Below are 21,368 nucleotides of genomic sequence, written 5' to 3'. Positions count from 1 at the left end.
TGACCCTCAGCCCTGCACCTTGGTCCTGCCTAGGTGTTTCTGGCTGCACACTTATGCCTCACGCAATACACATCTGGAGAGATCTGCTCAGCTGTACAGTTATATTCCAAAACCACATCCTCAGACAATTTCAATGAGGAGGGTAAGTTTCGGTGAGAACAGTCTGTTTTAATAGTGACCACTACACACATAAGAGCAGTTAGCTGGATAATAACATAAAATCCAGACAGGGTAACTATGGACTGAATCCTAACCTTTTCAGGAAGACCTCTTCAAAGTGGTCAAAATGCTCTGACATTTGTGTATTTAACTAAGGACTTGAGGCCTGTACTAAAGAACATTTTAGCCAATTCTCACCCGTGGATTACTTCTGTTAGAATTCTGTTGCTCATAATAGTTAAGCTGGTCAGCAAAAAATTACGAAATGGAACTTCTAAAAACCACACAGCTGGGCTTCCCTGCTGGCGCAGCAGTAAAGAACCCATCTAACAATGCAAGAGACACAAGTTCGATCCCTGAACTGAGAAGATCCCACAGGCCGAGGAGCAACTAAGCCCGTACGTCACAACTACTGAAGCTTGCACACCCTAGAGGCCATGCTCTGTAACAAGAAAAGCCACCGGAATGAGAAGCCCATGCATCACAACTAGAGAAAGCCCACACAGCAATGAAGACCCAGTGCAGCCATAAATAAATAAGCATTAAGAGAAAAAGAATAGTAAAAACCACACAGCTGATTCAATCATAGGACAAACAGGACTCTCTTTACTGAGGGAATTTACTTTAATCATGCCATTTCCTTCAGTATGCAAAAGGTGGTGCTAAAGATACAGAGCCTAACCCTTTCAGGAGGCTCCCATATCTAGAAAACAAACATCCCATCTCTAGAAAACATCAGAGACCCTGCTCAGACAGTGGCCTCTTGGGCTCGTAATATATAGATATGCCATGTGATTCATAACACCTGTACAAAACACAATGTCCTGTTCATTTCAAACAGGCAAGACATGCATTCAACTCTGAGGGTCACACATCATGATTCAAAAATAATACAGAAAACTGACTTCTAAGCCCTCCACTCACAGCTAAGGTTATGATGTTTGAAAAGCATGGGCAATGGGGCATTAGAAAGGAAATGCTATGTCCTATTCTTAGCTGTGGGTATATTTGGGAAATATTTTGGTTTCCTGGCAGCCGTCTCTAAGAGGCATTCCCAGAAGCTCCAGGGAGGACCCTGCGGAGATGGGCAGGTTAGCTCCGCTGGGCTTTCAACAGCTTGGCGGAAGCCTGGGACACAGGAGACAACTAAGGTAAGAGGGCTACAACCACACCACCATCTCCACTAACACTTCCTTCAAAACACAATCTTCCCCTTCTGTGCTTTCTAAAAACTGAACTTGATTGATAGTAGCAATCAAGGACAAGCAGATCCTTTTTGGTAAATGTCCTCTGTCAAAAACATCTCAAACTTTTTCTTTTTTTGCTCGTTTGATAATGAGATCACAGCTATTTAGAAAACCAACTTAAAATGAACGCATTTATAGATTTAATTGCTCCTAAACCTAAAGTCACCCCTTTAAAACACAGAGTGGCTCTTTATCCTCATGAATGTTGTAATAACCCTGTACAAGACCACTTCAGGGAACACTTCTATTGGCATTTGATCACATAAGTTGGACACAATTTCCTGTACTACAGAATAATTCACACATATTGTTTATTTTCTACCTAAGTGAGACAATAAGAGGAGGAAACCCAAATGGTTTAGCTCTTTCTGAGAATTCTGGACACATAATACCAACACCACATTCTCAAGCATCAGGCTTTTAAAGTCCCATGAGCATAAATTACATATTATTTGAGAGTGATACAGTCCTTCCTCTATTATGATTTTTAAAAAAGAATAACCTGAAAAATCTTTAATTATTACATCACTGGTAGATGTACTCCAACTGCATAAAAACAGACAGGCTATTTTTCCTTCCCCACAATTTTATGTCCTCAATTTTCTAGTATTTTAGGCATTCTTTTGCCTTCGTTCTGAGGACATGGAAGTTACTCTCACATTTAACCTAAACCTAACTTTTTTTTTTAAGAATGAAAAAAGACCATAGCTATCACCTTAAGTACTCAAGAAATAACAAAATTTACTGCTGGATACAGAATCGATGGCATACTAAACACATTTCTTAGCTGATCAATTGTTTTGAGCCTGGGGCACAAAACAAAGCCTGCACCCCCACACCCCCACCCAGAGCGTTGCCTGCAGTTGATGCTCACCGAGGCGCCACTCAAAACAGGTGGGCGGGAGGAGAGACCAAGCAGCGGCTCCGGTGGTGGGAAGGCTGTTCTCTACTCTCCTGCCCATGCCCAGCCCCTGCGGGTGGGCTGACCACTCCTCCCTCCACACTGATGAGGAAGCTGAGTGCAGAGCAGACCATAGAGCCCAAGCTGCGAGGAATCTTCCTAGAGCCCAGGCTCTTCTAGGTCATAAAAGCCACCTCCATCACAGCAAACCCTGAGGGCACCGCCAGCAGTGTGGTTGTGGGGTTGCAACAGGCTCCAGAGCAGGGGCCATAGCTGGGCAGGACCTACTTTTGCCCAGACTCAGAGGCTGAGGGAAAAGCCCAGGATGTAGTACCTTCCCCAGCTTGGCTCGCAGCCGCCTCTCCTCCATCCTACTCTTCAGCACTTCCACGTCTTCCTTGGTGCCATTGAGCACGATGACGTCATCCTCCTGGAAGGCAGCCCCACACTGGAGAGGAGAGAGGAGACAGGTCCTGTGAGCACGGGGACAGCAGTGATCCCAGGTCCTGGCTCTCAGCCCAGCCCGTTGTTTTCCCGCCTGCACCTCGGCTTGATCAGCTGTGGAGGTCCCGCCCTGCTTGGGGAAGTTTCCAGGCATGGTTAGTCCAGCAGGCCTGCCTACAAGACTGGCCTGGGCTGGTGTCTGGGAACATGCATTTCTGGAGGGTTCTTCCCATTTCCAAACTGTGCTGGACTTCTGCTTACAGTCTCCACCTCCGCCACTGGACCCGACCTCTGGGTGCACAGACCCGAGCACAGGATGGGCATTTAGGAGATGCCTGTTAAGGACTCACCAGCAGTACTTACTGAGCACCTACTGCTGCCTCATCTCATGATGACAGACTTAATACGAGCCCGTGAGGCTCACTTATAGCTGGGCCAAGGCTAAAAGGGAAGAGACCAGGGGATCTCACATTCCAGACAGAGGACACAGACCTCTGTGACCTGGGACCCGCCTCCAGTTTCCATTCAGGAGTTCTGGGGTGGGACCTGGGAATTTGCATTTCTAATGTGATCTCAGGTCCTACAGGTGCTGCCTGTGGGGGAACCAGGCTTTGAGAACCACGGTTCTAGAGTTTAGGAGTTTGGCAATTGGGGCAAATGGGCTGAATTACAGCAGGACGGGGGAGGGATCATTCCAGAGACTCAGCTGCATCTCAGCTCTGTCCTGGGCTGCAGTGGCCACTGGCATCCCCACAGGGACCTGCATTTTCAGCCGCTCCCTGGGGAGCCCACGCTGCTGAGGACAGGGTGTGGGCCAGGGGGCATGGAGGACCTCTTTCTGTGGGCCCTCCAGAGTCCCTCTGCTAGACCCTGGCCTCAGTTACTGCCTCTGTTAAATGGGAATAAACTGAACTCCCAGCAAGGGTAACACTGAAGGGACTAGAATGCCGAGTTGGGCATGGAGCACTCAATCATCCTCAGCTACTGTTGCAGCTTTGCATTTTCCTGGAGCACTCAATCATCCTCAGCTACTGTTGCAGCTTTGCATTTTCCTGGAGCTGAGCTTCGGTTATAAGCACAGGTGGAGCTCCAAGACACAGCCCTCTGCACTATGCTCTAACCAGCTTCCTTAGGCAGAAGCACCGCCTACCCCGAGTTCCTCATCCATGGATTCAACCAACTTCTGACTGAAAATACTGGGGAAAAATTTTTTTTTCATAAAGTTCCAGAAAGCAACACTTGAATACTATTTAAATAGTTACCACACATCTGTGCAGAGCAGTAACCATTTACACAGACCCCCAACTATCAACATAACATTTAAACCGTATTTACAAAGTGTTTACTTTCTATTAGTAGTAGTGTTAGTTGCTCAGTCGTGCCCGACTCTTTGCGACTCCATGGACTGCAGCCCACCAGCCTCCTCTGTCCATGGGATTTTCCAGGCAAGGATACTGGAGTGGGTTGCCATTTCCTTCTCCAGGGGATATTCCCAACCCAGGAAGATCATTAGGTATTATTATTATTCTTAAGTACATTCTCTTAGGTATTTTATATTAAGTAACCTGAAGATGACTTGGAGTACATGGGAAGATGGATGTTGGTCATATGCAAATACTACACCATGCTATATAAGGGACTTCAGCCTCTTTGGATTCCGGTTTTGGCGGTGGGGTGCTGGCCTGGACGAACCCCCTAGTCCCCAGCCCAATAAGAAGGGCTGACAGTCACATGGCTGAGTTCTCCCTGCTGGGAGGTGTGCACCCGCATGTGGGGAAGAACGCAGAAGGAAGCCTCACAGGATTCTTCTAGACTGCCTGAGTCTCCATCTCTCACCATGAGGGCTACACACCCCTGCTGGACCAGTGGACAGAGCTGGGCCATGAGGACAGCTGTAGGGGCACGTCCAGCAGGGTCTACTAGTCCACTCTGCCCGGAACGGTAAGAGACCCACTGTGCCCAGAATCTCTCTGATAGAGAACATTCTCAGCACAAGACTGTTGCAAGTGCTGTTCTTAGAAGCTGCCAAAGCTTTCCCAGCACCTCCCAACTCTCCTCAGCCACTGCCTGGGTTATTTACTGTGGTTCTGGGTCCAAAAAGCATAGCCTCAGGTCAAAGTAAGCTCATGTTCGGGTAAATTTTCTCAACTGAAAAGACATTCCTTTGACCCACCAAGCCCAGGGTTGGTGCCATAGAGATAGTTCTGTGCACAATGAGAGAGGGGTGTCCAGTCTGGCGTCCAGCCAGGGATGCCCCTGGAGAACAGTGAGGCTGGGGGGCCAGGGGAAGGGAAGAGCCCCTCTGCAGGGGGAGAGTCCCCCTAACCCAGAAGCCCCAGGTTGTGGGAGATTTGGGTAGAGCCTCCCCCTGGAGGTGTCCTCCTTGGAGAGACAATGGGAGAAAATCTGCAGAACAGAACTGGGTGGTAGATAAGGCCCAGTGGGGCTTGGGGCCGGGTTCTGGTGTCAGTAACCCTCCCGAGCACACAACCGTGAGGCAGAGGTGTGGCGTCTGCTCTCCCTGCTCCATCACATTCCACGTTGTCCTCCTCTGGGGGCGTTCTGTGCCTCCTTCCACCTTCCGCCATGCCCCACTGCCCTGGTCTGATCATGTCAGCAGCCTGCAGCCTCCTCCCCCTGCACGTGACTGCTTAGTTGCCTGTGTATAATGGTGGGCTCTGCCCTTCCTACTGCTGTGGTGTGCTGCCCCCAGAGTTGTACTCTTAGAGCTGACTTAGCTGCTACCACCACCAAGTCAGGAACTGCTCACATTAAAACTCGTGGTATCTTGCTCTTTGTCTCCAAAATTTAAAAGACCCACTAATGAAAGAGATGGGAATACCAGACCACCTGACCTGCCTCTTGAGAAACCTGTATGACACCATCCTTATGGCAGAAAGTGAAGAGGAACTAAAAAGTCTCTCGATGAAAGTGAAAGTGCAGAGTGAAAAAGTTGGCTTAAAGCTCAACCTTCAGAAAATGAAGATCATGGCATCCGGTCCCATCACTTCATGGGAAACAGATGGGGAAACAGTGGAAACAGTGTCAGACTTTATCTTTTGGGGCTCCAAAATCACTGCAGATGGTGATTGCAGCCATGAAATTAAAAGATGCTTACTCCTTGGAAGAAAAGTGATGACCAACCTAGATAGTATATTCAAAAGCAGAGACATTACTTTGCCAGCAAAGGTCCGTCTAGTCAAGGCTATGGTTTTAGTGGTCACGTATGGAGGTGAGAGTTGGACTGTGAAGAAAGCTGAGCACTGAAGAATTGATGCTTTTGAACTGTGGTGTTGGAGAAGACTCTTGAGAGTTCCTTGGACTGCAAGGAGATCCAACCAATCCATTCTGAAGGAGATCAGCCCTGGGATTTCTTTGGAAGGAATGATGCTAAAGCTGAAATTCCAGTACTTTGGCCACCTGATGCGAAGAGTTGACTCATTGGAAAAGACTCTGATGCTGGGAGGGACTGGGGGCAGGAGGAGAAGGGGACGACAGAGGATGAGATGGCTTGATGGCATCATGGACTCAATGGACTTGAGTCTGAGTGAACTCCGGGAGTTGGTGATGGACAGGGAGGCCTGTGATTCATGGGGTCGCAAAGAGTCGGACATGACTGAGCGTCTGGACTGAACTGAACTGAATTGAGTATCAAACCCACTCCTCCGAGGCCTCAACTGCCTGGACTTGACCTGGCATCCACCAGAGAAGACACCTGGCTCTCTCACCAGCCACAGGCCTGTTCATCTGATCTCACTAGGCTTCTGCAGGACTCCAGGTCCCCGGGTGGAGCAAACTATCCCTGGAGGTGAGTGAAACCAGGGCAGGAATCAGGCTTCTGCCATGATGCCAGCCTCCAGATTGGGGCTGTTCTCTGTGGACTAAAGGGTAGGAATCACTTTAGAAAGGGGGGAGGGCGCTGCTGTAAAGACCCCAAAGGGACCGATCCTCTCTCTGCCTATAAAATTAACATGTACACAAAGCAGAAAACACCACATTTCCCCGTGAATGCATTTTTCTATGTGTGCCATTACCATGCACTTGAAATCATATATTCATTTTCAGTTCTGCTTCATCACTTGGATCTTAGATGTCCAAAAAAATGGGGGGGGGATAGCTAAATAAATCATAATAAATTCCTAAAAAGGAAGTGTATATATAGCTATTTTAGAGTTTTTGACAACACAGAAAATGCTAATGGTATGTTAAAAGGAAAAGTAGGCTAGAAGTTATATATTCATATGATCTCTGGATGTTAATTTTTTTTTAAATATTGGGGAAAAAAGGCTAGTAGGAAAGTGCTGAAGGAGACAGAATTAAGAGTAATATGCTTCTATATCTGTATTTTTACATATGAGACGAATGGAGTAGTGGTTTCTCAATTTTGTTCTTACAAATAACTGTGATGAAGAACTGATTACATGCATCTCTGACCCAGAAAATTCAATTCTGAGACTTGGTTATTCTGTCATAGAATTCTTGTCAGTTTCCTGCATTCACGGCTTATAATATTAATAAATGAATGCATGCCTGTATGTGTGTATGGACTTTTAAAACAGGGCTTCCCTCTGTCACACCGTAAGCTCCAAATGAGAAGGTTTTATCTTTCTTGGTTGTAGCCAAGTCTTGAGAAGGCAATGGCACCCCACTCCAGTGTTCTTGCCTGGAAAATCCCATGGGCTAAGAGCCTGGTAGGCTGCAGTCCGTGGGGTTGCTGAGTGTCAGACATGACTGAGCGACTTCACTTTCACTTTTCACTTTCATGCATTGGAGAAGGAAATGGCAACCCACTCCAGTGTTCTTGCCTGGAGAATCCCAGGGACGGGGGAGCCTGGTGGGCTGCCGTCTATGGGGTCACACAGAGTCAGACACAACTGAAGCGACTTAGCAGCAGCAGCAGCAGCCAAGTCTTAAGCCCAGGGTCCTGCACACAGTGGATGCTCAGTAAATAACTGCTGACTAAATGGATGAGAACATAACCTAAAGAAATATTTCACACCAGGATGAAAGGGAGTGAAATTTTAAAGCCAAATAGCTCCCCTAAAAGGCCGCATAAACCTTACACTCCCTAAAACATGTGAGAATGCCCATCACATCACGTAAAGGCAGGGAAAAAAAAACTTATGGTAAGCTAAAAAGGAGAAGATCGCTCCTCTTGGGCTTTAAGCAATACAAAAGTATCCCACTGTATTCATAGCACATATAAATTCTGTTATTTATATGTTTATGCTGTTTTATTAGGACTTTCATTAAAAAAATTTTAGCTGAATCAAATCTGTATAAGAAGCTGATACATTAAGCCTATCTTTCATCCACTTATTATAACAGCTCCTCCAATATGTTTGATTTTTAATTCTGTATTTTCCTCAGATCTGTGGGAGTATAAAGTGCATGCAGGCAACTCTCTCATCATTTTCTCAGCTGTTTTCTTCCATTGTTTTTTACCCCCAGGTTAAGGATGTGAGATCCAGGTGAAATCCAGCACCAAACCTCTTGCCCCAGGGATGGACCTGCCAGGCCAGTTCAGCAGCACCCAGGGGACATTTAAGACAAGCCCTCAGGATCCCAGGGGGCAGCACTGCAGCAACACTTGATGAGCTGGCAGGGTGGCCTTTCCTTTCTTGGTAAAATCAGTCTCTCGACTCAGGGAATCTGAGCACCTCCATACAAATGTACACAGGGTCTCCCCACTGAAAAGCTGCACAGATCTGTTTTTATATAAAAAGTATGCATGTCACATGCACAGCAATGCTGCAGCCGCTTAAGATCAGACAGACCAGCTTCTCTATGCCCCATTAAGAAACCTTAAGCAACATCTGTTCTGCAAAAGAGCAACAGGTATCTTGAGTGACCGCAGGTGAAGAAAGCTGGACTCGTCTGACTTAATAAAGAGCTCAGGTGTCTGGACACCCATGAGGGTGAGAGTCTCTGCGGGCTCTGAGTCATGTCTCTTGGCTTCACTATCCCCGGCAGACACACATGGGGTAAACCTAAAGAGTGGACCAGCAAGTGGAGGACCTTTTAAGCCAGAAAAGGGACGACTGTTAAGAGGAGAAGTATCCATCAGAGGAGAGTAACAAAGGGGGAGCCACTATTAGTGGACAGAGACTCCACCTCCTCCTCGTGCACAGGCTAGCCGGTGGCTGCGGGAAGACGGGGCAGGGCCAGGAGTCTGCCTGTGTCCCTGAAGTCAGGCCTCTGGAGAGCCATGCTGAGGCACTGAACTGCTCCAATGCTACGTAGGAAGCAAGTGAGATTTTTAAGTGACTTTTATTTACTCCCTGAACGAAAAAGGCTCAATAATCAATTCTAGCCTCCTACTTTTAAAAACATTTAAGAACTCTGATCCAGGACTGCCAGGATTTCACCCAGCTTTTAGAATCCGAGAAGCACCCTGCGCTGCACTTCACCTGGGCCATGTGTTTGTTTTGTAAAGGGAGCCAGCCCTGAAGAAACACTCAGGTTCTGTTTTTCAACCCATGGGTCAGAATCGACAAGACTAAAATCCTCTAGGGATGAAAGGGTAACAAAACCTGCCAAGCGACTCTGGTTCATGTGACTTCAGCAGGAGCCACAGCAAGAGAAGCAACTGCGGGAGAAGAAAAGCCAGGCCGGGTGCAGACACGCCAGGACTTCCAACCCGTGCTAGGAGCATCTCTTGGTAAGTGCTTCGTGAATGCCACAGGCTGAGCAGGTGTTGTTACTACTAATAAAGTGAAATTTAAGTTTTTCTGTATCTCCTCCATGCCTTTAAAATAGAACTATTGGAATATCAGTAATATTTTAAAATTCAGAAGTATTGCGCACCTTTTCCTCTCAAAAAACAGCCCTCATTTTTTCATTTAAGCCAAGAAAATTTAAAGTGGAATGTTTTTAAGAATGAGACCGATTTTATTTTTAAATTTTAAATGCTGCCATTTATTGATTCCTCATGTGGGAAATAAGTAAGTCAGCCTCAAGGCCATGTCCGAACTCTCAGTTCTCAATCTGCACCAATAATAAGAACGTCGTGTTTGCTGTGATTGTTCTGAGTGGATATCCTGAAATGCAGTTTCCCTCTTCATATCAAAGCGGCTGAAGAAACAAATACTCATTTTAGGAATTAGCATGTTGTGATTAAGACATCTATTTTACTAGATAGCTAGATGGTCTGAGTTCAAAATTAGTCTAATATGTTAAAGCTCAAATAGTTCAAGAAAAAAACCATTAACTTGTAGGATGCTCTGGACATCATTCGGAGCTCAGAGATGATAGAAAAAACACACAAAATTTTCATTGCTGCAGCTACAGTGACTTTTTTAGGACAAACGCACAGTAAATGGAGAGAGAGTAGACATTCATGGTCCGAAGGTCTCACTACTCCAGGGGACTGGTGGGTACTAAGCACCCCTATCCGACTTAAGCATTGAGCACCCACCCAGGCCAGGCTCAGGAGGAAACACTCACCCATCCACTCCCACACCCCTGGGTCCCCGGACCTTACGAGACAGGTTCTATCATATACCCCCACCTGCAGTCCAGAAGATAAAGACTACATTGTTTAATCCCTGTTAAGTTGACATTAACCAGGTAATATCAATGCTCTGCTGCTGCTAAGTCACTTCAGTCGTGTCCGACTCTGTGTGACCCCATAGACGGCAGCCCACCAGGCTCCCCCGTCCCTGAGATTCTCCAGGCAAGAACACTGGAGTGGGTTGCCATTTCCTTCTCCAACGCATGAAAGTGAAAAGTGAAAGTGAAGTCGCTCAGTCGTGTCCGACTGTTCGAGACCCTATGGACTGCAGCCCACCAGGCTCCCCTGTCCATGGGATTTTCCAGGCAAGAGTACTGGAGTGGGGTGCCATTGCCTTCTCCGATTAATGCTGTAAAACAGAAGTATACTAGAGTATATGGCAAAATACAAGTTCATCTTTAAAGATGCCCATGATCTATTTACTAACAGGAATAACCTTTAAATAAGTGTAAGTTTCAGCAAAATAATTAATTTATACAGGATGTTGCCAACCTGCCCTGAAAAGTCTATACAACAACTTAAATCCCATCATAATAAAATTCAAAACAACTGCCCTGAAGTGTTCAAGTGGCAGGCAATACCTGGTACCAAACCCACATTACTGGCTTTGTTTTGGGCTGTTTAAGGCTTGTTAGTGGGGTTGGAGAGGAGGATTACAAAAGGACAGAGAAGAAAAAAAGAAGGAAAACATACTCACTGGCTCTCACAGTTAGGATAGTAAGGAATTGTGAAATAACTTCTTGGAAGTATTTTATGCTTGGACAAAAAACATAAAAGGTCAAATTATTCCATTCTGAGAACTAGAATTAGAAATCATGTGTGACTGCTAATACCACAAAAAGGAAAAAATCTTAACACCATCCTTAACCATAGCCTTGGTAATTATTTCTATGGAAGGATATTCTACAAAATCTCTTAGATGTCATATGTCTTCAGTCAACTGACTGTAAAATCTTCTAACATTATTCATTGTCTGGAAGCTATTTAATTCTACTGTACACTATACATATTTTATTATTATTATTTTGGGGCCATTCCCCTACCAGTGACAGAACCCATGCCCCACCCATCCCCTGCCCCTCAGTGGAAGCACAGAGTCTAAGCCACTGGACCACCAGGAAAGTCCCATTATACATACATTAATGATGTTTTTGCTGTGCTCAGTTGCTAAGTCGTGTCTGATTCTTTGCGATCACATGGACTGTAGCCTGCCAGGCTCCTCTGTCTGTGGGGTTTTCCAGGCAAAAATACTGGAGCAGGTTACCATTTCCCACTCCAGGGGATCTTCCCAATCCAGGGATAGAACATTCCTGTGGCTCCTGCACTGGCAGGCGATTCTTTACCACTGCACCACTTGTGAAGCCTTATTTTAATGAGGCTACTCATTTGAAAAAAAAAAAAAAAGGTCTGAACAAAGAACTTCTATATCTGCTCCTGCTTCATGAAACACAATGATAACTGCCACTCTTTCTAAAGCCTTTAAAATATACAGTTTAAATAAAATTTTTGTGGAAGAAAAAAAATGGCTCAAAAATAAAAGACTGTACTTCCCTCACTTGAAAAATATTGCTTATATTTCTTGGAAATTAGTGATAAAAAGTCACATGTTTAACAATTACAGTTTCATGATGACTACAAAAATTGATTTCACATTACAGAAACAAAACAGCAACAAATCACCAAGAACAGAGGCTGGAAATGCCTGCAAAGCAGAAAATGGTGTTCATTTACGACTTCAAAAGAAAAAACTGCCAGGCCCTAAACGGTTGACCCTGTAGGAATTTTCACGTTATCCACCTCGTGGAGGTTAAACCAACAGCAAGAACTATTTACATTCAACAGCATTGGAGTCTCCAAAGGCTTCATTTCAAGGGTGTCCTTGAAAAGCTCATGTTGAAGCAATGAAAATAAAGTTGGTGACCCTTCCCACAACGTGACATTCTAGCACTCCCCAGTTTCTTTCTTTCTTTTTTTTTGCACTCCCCAGTTTCTAAATTTCAAAGTGAACCTGAGCTAAAAGGAAGACTGGGCAGCTGTGAACAAGGCACCACAGAACACGAGGTGCAAAGGCAGCTGGTTAACCCTAACTACGCTCCGCTGCCCTTCTCTTTATAAGGGAGGGAAGGGACTTAGCCCATGTATCGCCCTGAAGGACAACAGGTTACACATGGGACTTGTCTTTATTTAATTATCACAAACCACTGAAAATACCCAATCCTCTGGGCGCTGCATGAGGTAGAGTCTGTCAGTGAAGTGGGGCTAACATTTCTTTGATGAGGCCAGCTGGTTTTACTTTGACTATAAGCTTTAAAACATCAACCAAGACAACAAACTGAAAAATACTCCAAACCTCCTTCCCATGCTAAAGCTAAACTCAGGAGAAAATGTAATAAACTATGGTACATGGTTTACATTTAACCAAAATTCTTAACAGAGAAACATTTCTTTTCATTTCAGGAAGGTACTTCTTTCCAACTGGATTTCTGTTTTCATGATAAAGGTTGTATCTATTTTAGAGACCAGATATGAAATGTGTTAATTATAAGGATGACTCTGTACTTTATAAAAAATGTCTCTAAAATTATGCCATGTTTTCTGTTTGGGACCATCAACAAGCATTTACTGAACTAGAGTAAAATGTAACCTGGCATATCTGGGCAGCAGCTGCTTTTTATTTTTGAAGCATGATGCATAAAAAGAAAACTATACAATGAAAATGCATACATTTTAAAAATCCACAGCCCTCAATCAGCATTTATAGTTTTTCCTGGCTCATAGTTTTAAAAGCACAGAGATAACTCAAAAATGTTGCCTCATCCATACTTTCAAATGGTATTTGCAATAATGATATGGAAAGGTAGGGGCTAATGTGAAATTTGAGATTAACACTGGTGAAAAGTAAATGGGTTTTTAAAAACAGGAAGGAGGAATAGGAAATGATGACTTTTTTTTTTTTTTACAGAAACTTAGAAATAAGACTCATAAATAAGGAAAAAAATTACTAACAATAAAGACATTTTACCTGATCAATTTTCTTCCCTAAATTCCCAAGGATGTTATTTTCATGCTAATAATAATTAATTAAAACACCTATTCATGCACCTCTATAGAGTTCAAGAGAGACAACTAAATTATTATCAAATAATCTTATTAAAGATATCTTGTTTTTAATCACTGAAGCGTTCTCTAAAAAAATTAAAATACATAAATTCATTTCAATAAGTTGAATTATGTGATCACAAAATTTCTCTTGATTTGTTGTTCCTTTTATTGAAAAGATATATCCTCATAACACAATACAGAATAACAGCCTAAGAAATTCAGGATAATGCAAACCAGGACAGGATCTATGTTCAAAATAAATATTTGAGTTTTTTTTTCCTGCCAAGATAAAGGCAATAACACATGAAAATATTCTCAACATCATCAATCATTGGGGAAATGCATAGTAAAACCACAATGAATTACCATTACCAATTAAAAAAATTTTTTTTAATTGACTACACCCTGTGTTGGTGAGGATGTGGAATAAACAGGAATGCTCATACTTTGCTGGTGGGGATACAAAATGGCACACTCACTTTGGAAAACAACCTGGCAATTTCTTAAGAAGTTAAACATAAACACCCGTATGCGAGCCAGCTAGTTCATTCTTAGGTACTTACATCAGGGATACGAAAACAGGTCTACACAAAGACTTATGCACGAGTGCTTACAGCACCTTGTAGTATCCTAAAACTGGAAACAAGTCAGTGTCCTTCAACAGATGAACCACACTGTGCCACATCCATTTGAAGGAATACTGCTCAGCATTAAAAAGGAAAAATGGTGATAAATGCAATGATGTGGATCAAATCTTAAAAGCATTATCCTAAGTGAAAAAAATCCAGGCAAAAAAATACACAAGTATAACTCCATTTATATAAAACTGCAGAATATGCCAACGCATCTATGGTGACAAGAGCACATTAACAGATTATCCAGAGACAAGGATGCAAGAAGGATAGAGTAAAAGGGGCCCAAGAAAACTCTTATGGGGTAAAAGAAATGCGTGACTGTTGTATGGGTTTCACAAGCACTTTCACAACACCCTAAATTCTGTCTATTGTTCCTTTAAAAGGAAGCTGAGAGGAGAACATTTCAAACCATGGTAATAAGAAGGCAACTGGAGCTCAAAGCATGAGCCAGCTGCGAGCCACAAAGCCTGGTCTTCTCGTGTGCACAGCCGTTTGCATCTTCATTTTTATTTATTTAAGGAATCTGACTCCTGAGGAAGCAGAGGAGGAACCCACCCACCCAGCAGTGGTGGAATGCGGCTTCTATCCTGATGAACTGTGCTCGGCTTTGTTTGAAGGGAAAGAGGCGGCTCCCCAGATTGCAAAGTTCTGTAGAAACCCTTATGGATCTGAAATACTTGCTCATTTACACAGACCAGGAAATTGCTCCAGGATTTCCCAGGAGTTGCATTTCATAACCAGGCCCCTGTCTGCAGAGGAGGGCAGCTTCTCTTTGGCATATATTGTAACTATTCATAAGGAGCTGGCTATGTTTGTGCAGCTACTCAGGGCTGTTTATGTGCCTCAGAATGTTTACTGTATTCATGTGGATGAAAAGGCCCCAAAGAAGTATAAGACTGCAGTGCAATCCCTGGTTAACTGTTTTGAGAACATTTTTATTTCATCAAAGAGAGAGAAAATGGCTTACACTGGCTTTAGAAGACTGCAGGCAGATATTAACTGTATGAGAGATCTAGTGCATTCCAAATTTCAATGGAACTATGTCATTAATCTCTGTGGGCAGGACTTTCCAATCAAAACCAACAAAGAAATCATACACTACATCAGAAGCAAATGGAAAGATAGAAATATCACTCCCGGAGTAATCCAGCCACCAAGCATTAAATCTAAGACAAGTCAGAGCCATCTTGAATTCAGCCCTGAAGGAGACATCTACGTGTCTCCAAATGCAGGATTCAAGGCTGAGCCACCCCATAACTTAACCATTTATTTTGGAAGCGCTTACTATGTACTAACGAGGAAGTTTGTGGAGTTTGTGCTGACTGACATCCGTGCAAAAGACATGCTCCAGTGGTCCCAAGACATCCACGGCCCAGAGCGACACTATTGGGTGACTCTGAACCGACTGAAAGGTAAAAACGATCCAGCAGAGGGGTGTCTGTGCAGGCCAGCGGCAACAGCAGACGTGTACCCTTAGAGATTCTATTTCAGCTCTCTGACTAGGCAAACAGCTCTACATATTCTGTAGGACCTCCCACTTGGGTGGCCGTTAGCGGGGGTGGGGGGTACAGGGTGTCTCTGCTTTTAGGGGTCTGGGGTTTGCCAGGCTCACTGCTTTGTTCCCTCTCCAGAAGGAAATGCCAGCATTCTGTGTCTCCCCAAATAGAGCCCTTTGAAAATTCTGAGCACAGATCACTGGAAAGTTCTTCCTTTCTTCATTTACTTATTAGATACCGCTGAATACCTACTAGTTCTATATATCATGCTAGGGGCTCTTTAAGAATGGAAAATATTAAAACTAGCCATTGTGTGTGGGTAGGTAGGTTTTCTGAGAGGCAGAAGGAAATATGATGCTTTCCTTTAAACGGGCTTGTTTGGTCTTTACATAAAGTTGACTGGCTCCAATTGGGGACGTGCCTTTGAGCTTGATTAGCTATGAATAGGTCCAGGAAGACAGTACATACGATGAGTCCAGAAGAAACGGGTTAGGACCTTTTTAACCACTGAAAATCCTTTCAGATTACCCCCAGAGAGCTGTCCTTTGTGCAGACAAGGGCACACATTCTGAACGAGGTGGGGCTTTCTTTCCACCTGCTCACTGTGTGCCTGCCTGTCTTCTCCCTTAGATGCTCCGGGCTCCACCCCAAACGCTGGCTGGGAAGGAAACATTCGAGCTGTTAAATGGAGAAATAAGGAGGGAACAGTTCACGAAGGCTGTAAAGGTAAAAACAAAACCCAAGGGAGCTCCCTGGTGGCCTAATGGGTTAGGACTCTAGGCTTTTAACTGCTGGGGCCCAGGTTCCATCCCTGGTCTGGAAACAGATTCCGCAAGCCAAGCAGCTCAGGAAAACAAAAAACAGAAACAAAATAAAATACACACCACAGGATGCCTTCAAATTTTACAAAAATTGTACAACTGCTGCCTCAGTAACAGTAGGAAAAGGCTAATGGTCATGTATGAGATGATCCAATTAGCATGGTGTCAATTTTTTTAAAAACTTCTAACTACTCTCCAGACAGAAAAGTAAACAAATTCTAAGAATCTGAGTCAATAAATTTTCACAAAGTAAACACACAACAGGACTACAACTTCCAAAGTTTTCAGATAAAAATACATCAGCTATCTGGCTTTCCCCACTTGCTCCTAGAATTCAAACCCAAACATTTATTTAAAATGAGCTCCCTGCCTCCCTGGGTCTATTAGAATAAAACGACTGAAAAACACAAGTCTGTGCTCCTTGGTGGATCAGCCAGCAAGACCCCACACTTCCAACACAGTTCCTGCTGAGAAAAGGTCCCTTTGCTTTGCCCTCAGGAGGCTCTCCCCCCAGGAACTGTGAATTCTTTTGCTCCTTTGACTGGTGTCCCAGAGGTTTTAGTTACTGGGACAAAACACAGAAGCCAGATAGGGGGTGGAGGAGAGAGCAGTATCTCTGTTCTGTGAACAGTCTGGAAGAGAATTAGCAGGCTGCAGTGGGGCTCTCAGGCTCATCAGTTTGGGGAGATCACCTCCAGGTTGAAGAGCCAGAACCTGGCTCCTGGGGAGCGATTCGAGCTTACTCTCCTGGGTTGGCTCTCCCTGCCCACCCAGACCTGCGATGTGAAGATGGCAGAGAGGGGCAGACAGTCTCAGGGAGGAAATGATGAATGACAAATCACAACACAACAGGGACGAGTCCAGTAGAAAGATGGCAAGTTCTCTGGTGTACACACGGAAGGGAAAACAGAGTATGCATGACCTCTGTGGGCCCGCAGCTAGTGGTGAACAGAGAACTCTTGGAAACTGCAGCAAATCCCTGAGTGAGTCAGTTCTTCACAGTAGGGGGCCAGAGTGTTGCAGCTCATGACAGGCTAAAATTCTACAGAATTCAACTACAGCAGCCATTAAAGACTTCAGAAATCACTAACCAAACGAACAGAAGCTTCCCTTCCATCACAAGTTCATAGTTGAAAATAAAAGCCCCTTTCAAAGCAATTGTGGAAATCATGTTTAATCTGAACTTGCAAGAAGCAGAGAGGCCTGAGAGATGACCTTAGAAGTGTGCCACTTGTCCACGTAGACGTAAACTGACAGCAAAACGAAGGCAGCTAAGTTTCTGTGTTCTCTCTGCAGGCCACTATGTCCAGGACACCTGCGTGTACGGACCAGGAGACTTGCCGTGGATCATTCAATCAACTTCTCTGTTTGCCAACCAATTTGACTCGACCGAGCCTCTTGTGGTCTCCTGCCTGGAGCGGTGGCACAGACTCAGAGTTCTAGGGCAGACAGAGGGCCCTGTGGAGGCACACTGGCATTTCCAACGGGAGAGCCATTTTAATATGGAAGTGAACTACTAAGTCCAAAGTTATAGAGACTGTTTGCTTTCTTATTGGTATCTTGACTTGAAATCAGAGAACATGCAACCAAAAAAGAATGGAAAAATAATTCCTTGACAGAAGTTAGTCCTAAAATGAATTTAGAAACTTGCTACTGACAAAAAGACTCTGCTATTGATGATAAGCCACTTTCACAGTTTAGAGAAAGAAATCACAAGAGAAAAAATAATTCAAACTTCCACTGGTGACTAGATAAGTGACATGGAGGCCTGACTGCCTCACTAAACAGTTAATGGAAATCAATATTCTCCAAACACTTAGATCCAGGCTCAAGTTAGAGTAAGAATGTATCTTGTCTTAAAGATACTAATGTGTATGAGATTCTAATAAAGAACAAACTCCCACTGAAAATGAAAATATGCTTCTAGCAGTCCACTTGGCTAGGAACAATGTAACTTTGTTCTAGAAATCCTAGAAAAACAAGGAAGAGTCTACTTCCTTTGGGTAAAAGGCAATTATGGAGTTGAAACACAACTTCTTACAAAGGCTGCCCCCAGATTTCTGCGGGCTTGCAGCTGCGATGATGGGATGGTCTGTATCTAAGCTGCCTATACCAGTCACAACCACAGGGAGCGCTGGGCATCTGAAATGTGGCCAGAGTGACTGATCAAGTGAACCTTAAATTTAAAAACTTTAATTAATTAAATTTAAATAGTCACACGTAGCTGGTGGTTACCATACAGAACAGCACAGGTCAAAGGCATGGATGGTCTTACTTCTCTCTACTCAAAGATTCAGGTCTTTCCAAAATCCACAAATCTTTGTTGTTTTGTCAAGGACTTTTTATACACTCTTTCTAAAAGAGCCCACAGCATCATACAGGGCTAGAAACATACAACTATTAAACAGCACAACTTAAAACAACTAAAGTAAGGAAAAAGTAGGAACCACAGGACAGGACACTAAAGAAATAAATGTATAATTCAAGGACAAAGCATACCCTTCAGTGAACTGATGCTTCTCAAACGCAGAAACTAAATGAGATTCCACTTAAGTCAATGGAAACAGCCCTTGCAAAGCATGGAACTACACAGAAGGAAAAGAGGTTCTGAAAGCAGAGTCTGCAAATCAAACCTGAGCTAACCATAGCACATTAAAATTTCCATTGAAACAAATATTTCTTCCCCAAAGATACGTGATTCCAGGGAAAGCGCACAACAGAAGGTTAAGACCATCAGAGAATGTGAGCGCCCCAGACAGCCTGCTTACAGGCAGACACGGAGTTGATGGTCATGCTCTGAGTGGTGGTTCAGAAAGCTCAGGTTCACCACAATTGTGTCCCTTACATTTCATAACAACTCTTTGCAAGTAAGTGCAAACCCCAGTACACTTTTAAATTAAATTAAATAAAAAATAAAAGAAGCTTACATTGTTTCAAGTTACATAAAAGATAAGCTTTCTTTCATTTCAATGTCAATTCATAGAACACAAATTCACACAGCTGCCCTCAAAAGGCTCAAATGCTGCAATAAATCATTTCTGTAACAGCGAGATAAAAAATAAGAATAATAAGATAACTTAAAGCTAGGGACTTCCCTGGTGGTCCAGCGGCTAAGACTCTGCCCTCCCAATGCAGGGGGCCTGGGTTCTATCCCCGGTGAGGGAGCTAGATCCTGCATGCTGCACTAAGACCTGGTGCAGCCACATAAATAAATAAAAAACAACTTAAAGGTACAGAGGAATGAAGGGGGCTTCCCTGGTGGCTCAGTTGGTAAAGAATCCCCCTGCAGTGCAGGAGACCTGGGTTCCATTCCTGAGTCGGGAAGATACCCTAGGGAAGGAAACAGCAACCCACTCCAGTATTCTTGCCTGGGAAATCCCATGGACAGAAGATCTTGGCAGGCTACAGTCCATAAGGTTGCAAGGGTCGGACACGACTAAGCGACTAAACCACCACCACAGTGGAATGAAGCAGCGTGAGATTTGGGGAAGCACAAGCTGGGTGTTAGTGGGGCATCAGGGCACTTCCCAAGAGGCCAAGACAAAGCCACAGCCTCCATGGACATCAGAACCAGCGGGAAGCTGCTGCACTCTCTAGCCTGAGCCAGCCTCTGACTAACTGTTTATTCGTCATGTAAAAGAACAAAATTAAATCACATGTAAAACAGTCTGAAGAATATTTCTAAAGATTGTATCTTAAAGGTGATCGTGAGACAAATAGGGATCTTGAGATAATTTCTCTTAAGTTTCTGGGAACAGAACCTGCTTGTGACCATGTAGAGTCTACTGTTCAATTTTTCTATTGTTTTCCTTACATGTAAAAATTTAAAGCTGCCTGTGCTGTATGCTATGTGATTTCCTAAGGCTTACTATTCATCGAGACCATGAAGATGGCAGAAAGGAAACAACTGAAGGAGGCTGGGCCCGAGAAGCAGAATTCACCACCCGCTTTTAAAGTGCCTCCTTCTTTATTTTCTCCCCTTTCCACTCTGCTCACTCCATGATAAAAACTAAAACAAAACAAAAAACCAGTGTATGAGTGTAAATTTTTGTTTCATTTCTGACTTTAAAACATCCACACCCTGCGCTCAGTTGTCACAAAGCCTAACTAAATAAAGCCAGGTCAGCAAGCCAAATGCTACTGCCCACACCTTGACTGATTGATGCTTTCCAACTGTGATGCTGAAGACGACTCTTGAGGGTCCTCTGGACGGCAAGGAAATCAAACCAGTCAATCCTAAAGGAAATCAACCTGGAATACTCATTGGAAGGACTGAAGCTGAAGCTAAAAATCCAATACTTTGGCCACCTGATGCAAAGAGCCGACTCACTGGACAAGATCTTGATGTTCGGAAAGACTGAGGGCAGGAGAAGAGGGTGACAGAGGGTGAGATGGTTGGATGGCATCATCGACTCAATGGATATTAGTTTGAGCAAACTCTGGGAGATAGTGAAGGACAGGGAAGCCTGGTGTGCTGCAGTCCATGAGGTGGCAAAGAGGCAGACATGACTGAGCGAAGGAACACCATCACCACCACCTTTAACATCCAGGTCAGCTTCTCAAGCTTACCTGTGCATACCAATCCCCCGGGAGGATCTTGTTAAAATGAAGTTTTTGATTCCACAGGTCTGAGGAGGGGCTTGGGAGTCTGTGTTTCTTAAAAAACAAAAGCAAAACCCTCCCAGGTGACGCCAGTATTCACAGGACCATGGCTCATGTTTTGAGTAACAAGCACACCATTTATTTTGCAACCCGTGGTTACTTCAATGTGTTTCTTCTTATTACAAGCAGGGACGAACACAGTGGGGAATACTATTAGTTTTGTGGCTAGTGTTTTGTTTACCATGAAAACAGAAAAGCCTAGCAACTACATCTCTTTGGTCTCTGTTTCCTGAAGTCAAGCGCACGGCGTGTATTTTAGAACACAGAGCCCGGGCAACTTCAAACCCTGGAGTCCCTTCTGGTGAACCAAAAAGCCCAGTGTCCGTGGAATTACAGAGGGAAAAGTGGAGAAAGTGCACACCCTCAGCATCACTCCTGATACTGTTCT

The 21,368-nt window shown here is 44.1% G+C and overlaps 2 protein-coding genes across 2 annotated transcripts in view; one reads left to right on the top strand and one right to left on the bottom strand.

The window, feature by feature from the left end:
- RTF2 (replication termination factor 2) overlaps positions 1 to 21,368 on the bottom strand; it is a 43,702-nt gene that overhangs the window by 1,801 nt on the left and 20,533 nt on the right. The window contains exon 6 of the mRNA XM_040248638.1: positions 2,642 to 2,755. Within this exon, the coding sequence (XP_040104572.1) occupies positions 2,642 to 2,755 (114 nt within the window). The remainder of the gene's footprint in view (positions 1 to 2,641; positions 2,756 to 21,368) is intronic.
- Positions 8,425 to 18,234, top strand: LOC120869355 (beta-1,3-galactosyl-O-glycosyl-glycoprotein beta-1,6-N-acetylglucosaminyltransferase 7). Its single transcript, XM_040248637.1, has 4 exons — positions 8,425 to 9,412; positions 14,385 to 15,413; positions 16,128 to 16,223; positions 17,615 to 18,234. Exons 2-4 carry the CDS (start codon positions 14,444 to 14,446, stop codon positions 17,836 to 17,838), a joined length of 1,290 nt encoding a protein of 429 aa, XP_040104571.1. The 5' UTR covers positions 8,425 to 9,412; positions 14,385 to 14,443; the 3' UTR covers positions 17,839 to 18,234.

The sequence above is a fragment of the Oryx dammah genome, unplaced genomic scaffold (assembly GCF_014754425.2).
Source record: "Oryx dammah isolate SB20612 unplaced genomic scaffold, SCBI_Odam_1.1 HiC_scaffold_10, whole genome shotgun sequence".
In the NCBI taxonomy this organism is placed as follows: domain Eukaryota; kingdom Metazoa; phylum Chordata; class Mammalia; order Artiodactyla; family Bovidae; genus Oryx; species Oryx dammah.
The sequence above is the reverse complement of the archived record's forward strand: the minus strand, read 5'-3'. Positions and strand labels throughout refer to the sequence as shown.